The sequence below is a fragment of the Callithrix jacchus genome, chromosome 3 (assembly GCF_049354715.1).
Source record: "Callithrix jacchus isolate 240 chromosome 3, calJac240_pri, whole genome shotgun sequence".
Taxonomy (NCBI): Eukaryota; Metazoa; Chordata; class Mammalia; order Primates; family Cebidae; genus Callithrix; species Callithrix jacchus.
Window position 1 is genome coordinate 114,967,473 of NC_133504.1, and position 13,447 is coordinate 114,980,919.

General features: G+C 39.8%; 1 protein-coding gene across 50 annotated transcripts in view; it reads left to right on the top strand.

Annotated features, from left to right (window-relative positions):
• SEC31A (SEC31 homolog A, COPII component) overlaps positions 1 to 13,447 on the top strand; it is a 79,219-nt gene that overhangs the window by 53,863 nt on the left and 11,909 nt on the right. For 15 of the 50 annotated variants that reach the window (XM_078366946.1, XM_078366951.1, XM_078366955.1 and 12 more), the window contains 2 exons: positions 1,863 to 1,986; positions 4,176 to 4,514. In XM_078366946.1, coding sequence (XP_078223072.1) covers positions 1,863 to 1,986; positions 4,176 to 4,514 — 463 coding nt within the window. Of the gene's footprint in view, positions 1 to 1,862; positions 1,987 to 4,175; positions 4,515 to 13,262; positions 13,302 to 13,447 lie in introns of all 50 variants that reach the window. The other 35 variants (XM_078366961.1, XM_078366964.1, XM_078366968.1 and 32 more) reach the window with 3 other exon arrangements.

Consider the following 13,447-nt stretch of genomic DNA (forward strand, 5'->3'; position numbering starts at 1 on the left):
GCCACTGCACTCCAGCCTGGGTGACAGAGCGAGACTCCGTCTCAAAAAAAAAAAATTACATCTAAGTGGACCCATGCAGTTGAAACCCATGTTGGTCAATGGTCAATTGTATTAATTTTTTTTTTTTATGTTTTGGAGTTTCTGCAAAGATTTACTTGACAAAAAGGATTTTGATGGCTTAAAAAAACAAACAAAAATAATGGCCTCTAGGGCAAGCAACATGGTATATGATTATCTTTAGTATTTAGCTTTAATACTCTGTATGATTTTTTTTTTTTTTTTTTTTTTTGAGACGGAGTTTCGCTCTTGTTACCCAGGCTGGAGTGCAATGGCGCAATCTCGGCTCACCGCAACCTCCGCCTCCTGGGTTCAGGCAATTCTCCTGCCTCAGCCTCCCAAGTAGCTGGGATTACAGGCATGCACCACCGTGCCCAGCTAATTTTTTTGTATTTTTAGTAGAGACGGGGTTTCACCATGTTGACCAGGATGGTCCCGATCTGCTGACCTCGTGATCCACCCGCCTCGGCCTCCCAAAGTGCTGGGATTACAGGCTTGAGCCACCGCGCCCGGCCGATTGTATGATTTTTAAGCCTCAAAATGGACTAATAGGATTTTTGTGGCTGTAATGAAATCCAGAAAAGGGAGTTTATACCAGTATGTTTGTAGATTAGTAGTAGCATGAAGACTATTAATGCTTCCAAAAAAAAAATCACTTTTTTACTCAATTACTTTCTTTTTCTGGAATGTCTTTTTTCCTTCTCTACTTACAAAACCTCACTTTCCCCACTTATACTTGACGCTTGAATGGCATTGGTTTTGTGCTTTGACTTAGGTTTTCATATTGATCTTTCTCCTGCCTTTCTCTTCCTGTTTCATTGTGATTGTGTGGTTGTTGTTGTTGTTGTTTTTGGAATTCCAGCTACCTTGAAAGCAGTTGCCTGACTAATGTACGTTATCTTGCCAATCTTACCTTTTGCTTTGCATCTGGCTGTTAATACCTTTCGGGGTTTTTTTTTTTTTTTAATTTCTTTTAACATTTTCATTTTTATTTTCTGTGATTGGTATTTCTTTGTTCAATTCAGGTTAGAATTGCCCCTACTGTCACTACCTGGAGTAACAAAACTCCTACTGCCCTTCCCAGCCATCCACCTGCAGCCTCTCCCTCTGACACACAGGTATATCCTTCATTATTCCTCTTTGAGCAGAATTCTGCTCACCTAAATATACATAGTTATATGTTCTCTACCCACCTTCCTCAAGCTCTTTCACCCCCACTCCCCATCCATCTGCCTGCTCATTGCATTTTAATGCTTTTAGGATGCAAGAAGTAGTTTTTAGCACAATTAATTTATTTCCTTATTCTTCCTCTCCTCCTTTTGCAGTTCTAAATTGACTTGAAATACCAAAACACTAACCAAGGTTTTGACAGTGGTTTAAATCTGATTTTACTGAAGACTTTTTTTTATTTTTCTTTCTTTTTCCTTTTTTTAGCATTGCAGAAATTGAAGAGAAACAAAAGTTCCCTTTATGGCATTTATATTTATATTTACAGAGTGGAGTAGTGGATGGAAATTAGTAGAGATGGAAAATCCTGGTGACATTTCATAAATATTTTTAAACGCTGTTAGCATCTTTTGCCATTTATTGCAATTACTACTTTGGATCTGTCTGATCTTTAATCATTCAAAATGTGCTGCTCAGAAAATGTGCTGTTCTGAGGAAGACAGAATATGCAAAATGCAATGTTTCTTTTAAAAAAATAAAAATAAACACAGAATTCCATTGTAGAAATTATAAATCCATCTGGTGAAGTTCCTGATTCCACTTGTAATCCTCCTTTTTACCATGTTCTTGTTTCCTAGGGAGAAAATCCTCCACCTCCAGGTTTCCTAATGCATGGAAATGTAAATCCAAATGCTGCCAGTCAGCTTCCCACATCTCCAGGTCATATGCACACACAGGTACCACCTTATCCACAGCCACAGCGTAAGTAGTGTGACCCCAACATCCTTTCAGAGCAGTATTCATTTTCTAATGGAGTAACTTTACTTTGAAGCCCCAAAGTCATGGTCAAATCAATTTTGGCAATAAAGTAAGAACCATTCTGCATAGGATTCCTGAGTCCCTGCTATAGAGAAACATGGTTTCCCTAGGAGGTGGCCTGAATCACTATGCTAGGAAATAGCTCCTCTGTCACTCTGTTCAGAGGAGTTGACTCCTGTTCCTAAAACTTGTTAAAGAGAATCAAGCATCCCATGATTTTGATAAAAATAAATAGAATTTTAGAAATTATTTAATACATATTCTTTTTCTTCAGGCAAGATGACACAAACTATTTTTGGAAAAAATATTTTCAAGGGGCATTTGTTACAAACTGTTTTTTCATTTTATTTATTTATTTAGAGCAGTCTTAGGTTTACAGCAAAACTGAGCAGAAAATACAGAGTGCCCCACTATTGACGTCCTATACCACAGTGGTATAGTTGTTAAAATCGAACCTACGTTAATGCCTCATTATCATCCTAAGTCCATAGTTCACATTCTCAGTGTTGTACATTCTGTGGATTTTAACAAACGTTTAATGACATGTATCTATTAGTGGCATCTTTAAAAGAAAATAATTGTACTTGGAAAGTGAAATATTGCCACTATTTGAAAATTTAAGAGCAAAAAAATTTAAAAATCTCAAAGGGGAAATGTGTTCCTTTCTAATGAATGTGTTCTGTGCTAAAATGGATGCTATTATTCAACATACATATGAATTTGATACAACCTTTCACTCAAATGTTTAATGTGAAAGAGCTGTTTTCAGAGTGGATAGGAAACAGATACACTTTTACTAGATTCACTTTATTTAGGTTCACACATATCCTTGGTCATGAAGAATGTGATGGTATTAATATTTAGATCTCCCTAAGCCAGGCATGGTGGCTCATGCCTATGATCCTAGCACTTTGGGAGGCTGAGGCAGGAGGATTACTTCAGGTGAGGAGTTTGAGACCAGCCAGGGCAACAAAGGAAGACCCCGTCTCTACAAAAAAAATGTAAAAATTAGCTGGGCTTTGTGGCACTGATAGCCTCTAGTCTCAGCTACTTAGGAGGCTGCAACAGGAGAATCCCTTGAGCACAGGAGTTTGAGAGTACAATGCGCTGTGATCACACGATTGCACTCCAGTTTGGGTGACAGAGCAAGACCCTGTCTCAGAAAAAAAAAAAAAGCGAGACCAAAGCTCCCTAATCTGGGTATAGGTCTTTGCATTAAAGGGCCAGGCGCAGTGGCTCACGCCTGTAATGCTAGCACTTTGGGAGGCCAAGGCGAGGGGATCACAAGGTCAGGAGTTTGAGACCAACATGGTGAAACCCCATCTCTACTAAAAATACAAAAATTAGCTGGGTGTGGTAGCATGCATCTGTAGTCCCAGCTACTCAGAAGGCTGAGACAGGAGAATCACTTGAACCCAGGAGGTGGAGGTTGCAGTGAGCTGAGATCACACCACTGCACTCCAGCCTGGGCAACAGAGTGAGACTCTGTCTCAAAAAAAAAAAAAAAAAAAAGGCATGAATTGGCTGCCTTGCCTGATTGTTTACTAACCAACTATATACAGTATGTAAAATAGAGTACTTATTTTGTTAGGGATCATAGAGCTGGCAGTTAATCTAGAACTGTGCTCAAATTCAGAATTTCAGTAGCCAGTGATTTAACTGGATGTTGGAGAATATATTTGATGGCTAACAGTAGTGTTCACCCTACAGTTCTTATTGGGAGAAAGTCTGGAGCTGCCACCAAATTCCATGTAATTTTTTCTGTAAAGTGGGGTGCTATGAATGTGTAATTTTTGCCTGGTTCCATCTGGTGGTCACTGTAGTCTTTTCACAGGATCAGTAGAAGTCTCAGAAAAGGGTTAGTCTTACAGTACTTGGGTCTGATGATTCAAATATTTTCATAACCGGCAGCAATATAGGGATGGCATTTTTCAGATACTGAATCTATTGAATTCAAGTGTATTTGGGACATCTGAGCCTCAAAAATATAACCGTATAAATTTTTAATTTGGGATTATAATTTATTAATGATTTAAATCATTTCTATATACTGAGATAACTTTTTAGTTTGCTGCTACTATCTGAATAAACTTGTAACTAATTGAAATTTCTGTTTCTTCTCCTTGGTGTAGCTTATCAACCATCCCAGCCGTATCCCTTCGGAACAGGGGGGTCAGCAATGTATCGACCTCAACAGCCTGTTGCTCCTCCTACTTCAAACGCTTACCCTAACACCCCTTACATATCTTCTGCTTCTTCCTATTCTGGGCAGTCTCAGCTGTACGCAGCACAGCACCAGGCCTCTTCACCTACCTCCAACCCTGCTACTTTTCCTCCTCCCCCTTCCTCTGGAGCATCCTTCCAGCATGGCGGACCAGGAGCTCCACCATCATCTTCAGCTTATGCACTGCCTCCTGGAACAACAGGTATACTGCCTGCTGCCAGTGAGCTGCCTGCGTCCCAAAGAACAGGTCTGCGCTTGAAAGGGATTTGGTTTGGCCCCCTCCTTTATTTGTTTATGAACAGATGGGTGGATGGATGGGGTATTATTTCTGTTTGTAAAGTGGGTAATGTGAGGTGTTGATTGTTGTTTCTTCTTCTTTTTTTTTTTTTTTTGGGAGAGGGGCGTGGATAGAGTCTCGCTGTGTCGTCCAGGCTGGGGTACAGTGGTGGGATCTCGGTTCACTGCAACCTCTACTCTCCAGGTTCAAGAGATTCTCCGCCTCAGCCTCCCAAGTAGCTGGGATTATGGATGTGCATCACCACGCCTGGCTAATTTTTGTATTTTTAATAGAGACGGGGTTTCATTGTGTTGGCCAGGCTGGTCTTGCACTCATGACCTCAAGTGATCCGTTCTCCTTGGCCTCCCAAAGTGCTGGGATTATAGGCATGAGCTACCACACCTGACCTTGATTGAGTTTTTTTTTGTTTTTTTTTTTTAAGACCCAATCTCATTCTGTTGCTTAGGCTGGAGTGCAGTGGCATAATCTTGGCTCACTGCAGCCTCCACCTTCTGGGTACAAGTGATTGTCCTGCCTCAGCCTCCTGAGTAGCTGGGATCATAGGCATGAGCTACTGCACTGAGCTAATTTTTGTATTTTTAGTAGAGACGGGGTTTCACCATGTTGATCACACTGGTCTTAAACCCCTGACCTCACGTGATTCACCTGCCTCAGCCTCCCAAAGTGCTGAGATTACAGGTGTGAGCCACTGTGCCTGGCCTTTTGGAATTTTTATAAGGAATTTTAAAACTCCCTGAAAGTGCGCTTCTCTCCCATAATGAACTTTAGTTGCTACATGAGAAAAACTTTGGAGCTTCAGGAGGGTAAGAGTGTATACTCTGCCATTGAACTTAATATAAGTAGATTTAGTTGACACTAATTACTTGAACAAAGTTATACTCCATGTTTTTACTGAGAAGTTTCAAGTACTTAAAATTATTTGGAGAGAGTGAGGATATGGGCATCTGTTGAAAAACTATTGGGTAATATGCTCAGTCCCCGGGTTACAGGATCAGTCGTATGCCAAACTTCAGCATCACATAGTGTAATCAGGTAATAAACCTGCACGTGCACGTATACCCTCTGAATCTAAAATTAAAGTTGAAATTATAAAAATAATGAAATAAAAATTTTTTGAAATGAATAGTTGCCAATAAATGTTGAATCTCCAAGTTGAAATACAAACCAAGTTCCCAGCTTCAAAGCCCATGTTCATTCTTCTATACCAGGTAGTTAAGTTCTGGTGTAAATGATAGAAAACTATCAGCACTGTAATTTCAAAAATTACCCAGCAACACTGAGGCATTTATTACTTTATAATCTAAATTAAATGTCTGCATATTCTTTTTCTCCTTAAGCAGAAGTGCATTTGGCCTTGAGATGAGCCTTTGTTTATTTACAAAGTAACAGAATGTTCTAACCTGGCTGAGAGACAGATAACTAATAGGAAGAGGAAGCCAGACAAACACTTTCCATTGTTCAGCATGCAGTATGCCTATCTGCTTTGTTACCTCTTGCATGTTAGTAGTCCGCTATATTTTAATCTACTGACAACTTTATGTTATTTTCTTTTAGGATTTCCTGAAAGTTTTGCTTAGGTTATATAAATAATTGCAAACAAGGCTGGCCCAGTGGCTAGTGTAATCCCAGCACTTTGGGAAGCCGAAGAGCCACCTGGATCACCTGAGGTCAGGAGTTTGAGATCTACCTGGCCAACATGACGAAACCCCATCTCTACTAAAAATGCAAAAATTAGCTTGGCTGTGGTGGTGGATGCCTATAATCCCAGCTACTGAGGAGGCTGAGACAGGAGAATTGCTTGAACCCCAGGGGCAGAGGTTGCAGTGAGCTGAGATTACACCACTGCACTCCAGCCTGGGCAAAAAAGTGAAACTGTCTCAAATAATAATAAGTGAAAATTGGCCGGGCGCGGTGGCTCACGCCTGTAATCCCAGCACTTTGGGAGGCCGAGGTGGGTGGATCACGAGGTCAAGAGATCGAGACCATTCTGGTCAACATGGTGAAACCCCATCTCTACTAAAAATACAAAGAAAAATTAGCTGGGCATGGTGGCACGTGCCTGTAATCCCAGCTATTCAGGAGGCTGAGGCAGGAGAATTGCCTGAACCCAGGAGGCGGAGGTTGCTGTGAGCTGAGATTGCGCCATTGCACTCCAGCCCGGGTAACAAGAGTGAAACTCTGTCTCAAAAAAAAAAAAATAGTGAAAATTTTGTCATTGTTCCAATTTGTTTTAGATAATGATTTTGTTTAGGTTTTAGAAATTCCAGCTGTTCAATGGATAATTTCTGACAGATCCAGAGACTTTTATGCCCTCCATTAGTGAACCACAAAATTACGTGCTCAGGGTGCAGAGAAACTAATGCCCCAATCTGCAGAACACTGATTGAGTAAAGTCTCAATGAATACCTGTTTAATCTACAATCAGAATGATCCCAGACAGAGGTAATGGAGGCAGAAAAGGCAGTCCATTTCTAGTGTACAGCAAATAGCTCTGTTATAAATTAGAACATATAATTTACATTTAGACCAAATTTTGGAAAACCTTAAGTGCCAGGGCAAGGAGTTTTACTTCATATCATTCAATAAGATAGAAGTTTCTTACGAAGGATTTTGAACTGCCGAGTGGTGTAGTCAAAGTGGTACTTAAGGGAGATTAATCTGGATGTGGCCTTGCAAGATAGATTGTGGGTAGCACAGCAGAATCACAGGTAAGAAAACCAGGCTTTTTCCTAGTTCTAGGTAGGAGACGGTAAACAACCTGAGTTGGGATAGTGCAGTGCTATTTCTGTGATGGCAGCACAGGACAGCAGGGAGATTTCCCCGTTTTACTCTCTAGGATAACTGCCTGTCACTTTTGTTTCTAGGGGTCTCCTGGGTTAATGTTGCTTGTTTCTAAGGGAGAGACCACTTTCAAATATGAAAACTATAATTTAATTTGCATATATAATCTTGTACTTCTTCACATAGAAGAGTCTTGAAGGGGAATAATATTCTCATGAAATAGTGTTCTGAAATTTAAAAAAAAATTCATGAACATTCCTTAGGCAAATTTTAGCACCTGGTTTTAACTATTCAAGTAAAGAAAAGCATAATCACCTTCTTTACTTTTCTTTGAATAATTTTATCTTGTATCATTGGAAAATGACTTCAAGGATTCATGTCTTTTTAAATTTAAATTTTTAATTTTGTGATAATTTTTTTACACATGTGACATGCTAGGCTTATAGGGAAATGAAAGGAATATGGTTAACAGAGATGCTGTGTTCTATTTCAAATTTATCTTCTAGCCAAAAGTCTCTATGCTTTTTTTTTCTCTGAATCCACTGAATATTTTTCTCTGAATCGACTGAAAAGTATCTTAGCTGGTGCATATATTCTACCATTATGCTCCTGTAAGAGTGCCTAAGAAGGATTCCAGTGAGAAGTAGAATTGGATAAGGATGGTGTGCAACTTCACCCTTGCATGGGAGACCAGCACTTCCCTCTTCCTTCCCGCAAAGATTCTGTGGAATATGAATCTCTATGCTAAGGTGGATAAGACTATAGTATCCAGGGATATGCTGTATTTATTTATTTATTCATTCTTTTTTGAGACGGAGTCTCACTGTGTCGCCCAGGTTGAAGTGCTGTGACACAATCTGGGCTCACTGCAACCTCTGTCATCTGGGTTCTAGCAGTTCTCCCCACCTCAGCCTCCCGAGTAGCTGGGACTACAGGTGCATGCCACTGCGCCTGGCTAATTTTTATATTTTTAGTAGAGATGGGATATCACCATGTTGGCCAGGCTGGTTTTGAACTCCTGACCTCGTGATCCACCCACCTTGGCCTCCCAAAGTGCTGGGATTACAGGCGTGAGCCACTGCACCCAGCCAGAACTTTTTAAAAAAAATTTTGTGGGTATATGGTGGATGTATATGTTTTTAAGGTAGATGAGATATTTTGATACAGGGATACAATGCATAGTAATCACATCAGGGTGAATGGGTATTGGAGTATCCATCACCTCAAGCATTTATCATTCTTTGTGTTGTAGACAGTCCCAAATATACTCTTTTAGTTATTTTTAAATATACAGTAATTATTGTACATTATGTACACCCTACATTATGTAGTCACCCTGCTGTGCTGTCAATTAGATCTTACTCAGTTGTGTCAAACTACATTTTTTTACCCATTAGCCATCCCTGCAGAACTTTTTCATCATCTCGTACTGAAACACTGTACCCATTAAACAGTAACTTCTGTTCCCCACAGCTTCTGTTAACTACTGTTCTACTTTCTCTATGTATTTGTTCTAGATGCCTTATATAAGTAGAATCATGCAACATTTGTCCTTTTATATCTGGCTGTTTTGACTGGCATAATGTTTTTCAGGTTCATCTATGTTATAGCATGTATCAGAATTTTTTTAAGGCTCAGTAATACTCCCCTTGTATATATCTATGTACCACATTTGTTTATCCATTCATCTGCTGATAGACATGTTGTCTATTGTGAATAATGCTGCTATGAACAGGGGTGTGCAAATATCTGTTTGAGTTCCTGCTGTTAATTCTTTAGTGTACATACCTAGAGGTAGAATTGCTGAATCAAACAGTAACTCTACATTTAGTTTTTTGAGGAACCACCACACTGTTTTCCTCAGCAGCTGCACCATTTTACATTCCCACCAGGAATCCACAAGGGTTTCAGTTTCTCCACATCCATGCCAACACTTGTGTTTTCTTTTTTTTTGAGACGGAGTTTTGCTCTTGTTACCCAGGCTGGAGTGCAATGGCGCAATCTCGGCTCACCAGAACCTCCGCCTCCTGGGTTCAGGCAATTCTCCTGCCTCAGCCTCCTGAGTAGCTGGGATTAGAGGCATGCGCCACCATGCCCAGCTAATTTTTTGTATCTTTAGTAGAGATGGGGTTTCACCATTTCAACCAGGATGGTCTCGATCTCTTGACCTCGTGATCCACCCGCCTCAGCCTCCCAAAGTGCTGGGATTACAGGCGTGAGCCACCACGTGTGTTTTTTAATAGCCATCCTAATGAGTTTGAAGTAGTTCTGTTTTTTAATAGCCATCCTAATGAGTTTGAAGTAGTAGTTCATTGTGTGCATGCCTTTGAAGAATTGGGATCATAACACAAACACAAACATACACGTAATTTTGCATCTTACTTTTTTCTTTTTTTGAGACAAGTTCCATTCTGTCATCCAGGCCAGAGTGCATTGGCTCAGTCTCAACTCACTGCAACCTCTGTCTCCCGGGTTGAAGCAATTCTCATGCCTCAACATCCCAAGTAGCTGAAACTACAGGTGTGTGCCACCACATCTGGCTAATTTTTGCATTTTTAGTAGAGACGGGGTTTCACCATGTTGGTCAGGGTGGTCTTGAATTCCTGACTTCAGTTGATCCACCTGCCTCAGCCTCCCAAGTGCTGGGATTGCAGGCATGAGTCATCACGTGTAATATTAAGTGATATTACAGACTTAATATCATGCCTGCCTTATTTTTTTCTTAATATTACACTGTGAATCATTTTTCCATGCCCTTAACATGTCATGTTTTCAAAAGAGTAAGAGATTCATCCCCACTTTATAGTATTTTGAAAGAGTAAAAAAAAAGGTAGGGAGGATTTTCTCCTTTTCAGTTTTCTGAGAGATTTCTGTTCAAGATTAAAATGTGCTGTGTTTATTTCTATTTTTTTTTAAGTATTGATCAAGAGTATCATTTTTCATATTTTTCACATCCATAATGTCTTCTGTAGCTATGTATGTTCTTCAGGTAGATTGTTTTACTTCCTATTTCTATTAAAGGATGTCTCTATAAAGGAGAGATCAGTTGAATTGTTTGTAAAGAGTCATATTTAGGCCAGTCGTTGTGGCTCATGCCTGTAATCCCAGCACTGTGGGAGGTCTAGATGGGTGCATCACTTGAGGTCAGGAGTTTGAGATCAGCCTGGCCAACATGGTGAAACCCCATCTCTACTAAATATACAAAACTTAGCCAGGCCTGGTGGTGGGCACCTGTAATCCCAGCTACTCAGGAAGCTAAGGCAGGAGAATTGCTTGAACCTATTAGGCAGAGTTGAAGTGAGCCGAGATTACACCACTGCACTCCAGCCTGGGTGACAAAGCAAGACTCCTTCTCAAAAGTAAATACATACATACATACATACATACATACATACATACATACATACAATGCTTGAGTAGGAGAATTTTTTTTAAGACACATTTAAACAGTCTATAAAAGCAAGATTGAAAGGGGTTAGAATTATAATTGAGGCAACTGTACATTAAATTAATAAAAGGACTGTTGGAGCTTTACTAAAACACATGGCTTAATATGTTACATGGTTTGAGGTTACGAGGAGTCAGTCAGGCATATATTTTGGGAGAGGGGAATTTTATTTTAAAATACTGCCTTCTATTCAGCAGGCCTCCCTACCCCCCTTTAACTTATTCAGGCTAGCCAAATTACTGTTCCTCCTGAGAGACTTGTGGGTTCTGATTCTGTTCTGTTTTACCCCTAACTTTGAATTTGATTTTTTTATGACTTTGGTGTCATTTTACTAAAGGGACATCCACAAACTTTTGTGTGCTTCTAATAATTGATAAAGTCTGGATACCCTCCCAGCTTTAACACCCAGAGCTTAAAAGCAGTCCTCATCTGCATCTTCCTCTCATGAGGCAGGGGAAGAGATGTTGTTTTGACCTGACTAAAGGGTCAAGCCCAAAGTATTTCCAATACTTTCAGGTTTGTAATATATTGGCTCCCTCAGCCAGAAGCTGAAGCCTGGTGATAGAGAGTGCCTTAGTAGTTGGGAATCAGGTCAGTCCTCCATTGTAATGCACACATGGTGGGTGACTCACCAGACATTTATGAACTGTAGTGTTATGGAGTCATAACACTATGGAGCTAGGTTGTAAAGTCATCATTCAAGGTAAAAATAGAAAATTACTTATAGTCAATTATCCTTGATCCTTTTTACAGTTAAACCCTAGATGAAAAAGTTGGCTTGCATTTATATATTGTATGAAAAACATCTGTCAGTAAACAGAATTGCACTATACACAATGAGAATTCAAAATATGGGATTACCTCTCCCACCTCACAGTGTCCCTGGGACATGCTTCTTGAGTAGAGTTCAAACAAAATTGAACTCACTATATTTTTTTTCTTTTTTTTTTAACTGCCTATTTAATTGCAGAATTAACTCACAATTTTAATTATATTTTTGTTTTCTCCCTCCCTCATAAACTGATGATCGTTGAATCCACATAAGTTAAATGTCCGTGACATACTGACACTGCATACCTGTGATTTGAGGCTGGGCCTGGCCCAACCCTAAATATTTGACAATTGGAATTGCTATGTTAGGTGTCAGCCTGTTTTTCTCTTCTCCACTGCTAGAAACTTTGGTTTCCTATGAGAAGTAGTGATTTCTGGGAGACTTGTGCTGAGTCTGCAAGTCCATATATTCTTACAGAAAGGACCATATGAGGTTGTTACATTATTCGCTGGGCCTATTCTCATTTACATGCACAGTGTGACCCCAGAAATTACTGTTTCTCCAGGTTCTATCACTATACCAAATGAATTAGAATCTGCAGTTTAACAAAATCCACAGCTGATTTGGATTCACAGCTTTGAACAATACCAAAATAGACACATTAGGTGAATACGTTAGGAAGTGCTGTCCCCTCAGTGAATATATTCCTGAGCTTCATTAGTCACATAGTAGAAAGAAATACATGCAAACAATTAGGGAATCATTGTTATTTTAAATACAAATGGATTAAATTTTCTCTTTGAAAAGATATAGCATAGGCCTGGCTCAGTGGCTCATGCCTGAAATCCTAGCCCTTTGGGAGGCCAAAGCTGGCGGATCACCTGAGGTCAGGAGTTTGAGACCAGTCTGGCTAACATGATGAAACGCCATCTCTACTAAAAATACAAAAATTAGCTGGGTCTAGTGGTGAGTGCCTATAATTCCAGCTACTTGGGAGGCTGAAACAGGAGAATCGCTTGAACCCTGGAGGCGGAGGTTGTAGTGAGCCAAGATCACACCGCTGTACTCTAGCCTGGGGAACAAAGAGCAAAACTCTGACTCAAAAAAAATAAAAGATAGCACAGTAAGAAAACAATGATGTTTAAGAGTTAATTGGATCTAACAACTTAAATGAATTCACTCGGTCAAACAAACTGGTTACTTTCTTAATAAGACATTTCACAGGACTTGGTTAAAATCTAAGTTTTGTGGTTGGGCACGGTGGCTCACGCCTATAATCCCAGCACTCTGGGAGGCCGAGGCAGGTGGTTCACTTGAGGTCTTGAGTTCGAGACCAGCCTGATCAACATAGAGAAACCCCATCTCTACTGAAAAAAATATAAAATTAGCCAGGCGTGGTGGCGCATGCCTGTAATCCCAGCTACTCAGGAGGCTGAGGCAGGAGAATCACTTAAACCTGAGAGGCAGAGGTTGCGATGAGCCAAGATCGTGCCATTGCACTCCAGCCTGGGCAACACGAGTGAAACTCCGTCTCAAAAAAAAGAGAGAGAATAGAAAAAAAATAAGTTTTGTTCTCTTATAAAATTAATTTACACTTTCTGGGGATTAATGAAGGGAGAAGAAACAATTATAAAATCGGTAGACTTTAAAATGTCTTCAGTAATACTGTTAAGTAATTTTTACATTTTATCTACAGAAAACCAGTCTATCCAAGACCAGGCACCTGTGTTAGAAGGTGAATTGGTTGTAAAATATACCTTTGGAAATCTTTGAATGATTGAATACAATTAATGAGTGGTCATTAACAATAATGCATGTCAACCTCAAAGATGATGATATTCTAAATCTGATCAGGAGCATCTTTTTATTTGGCTTCATAAT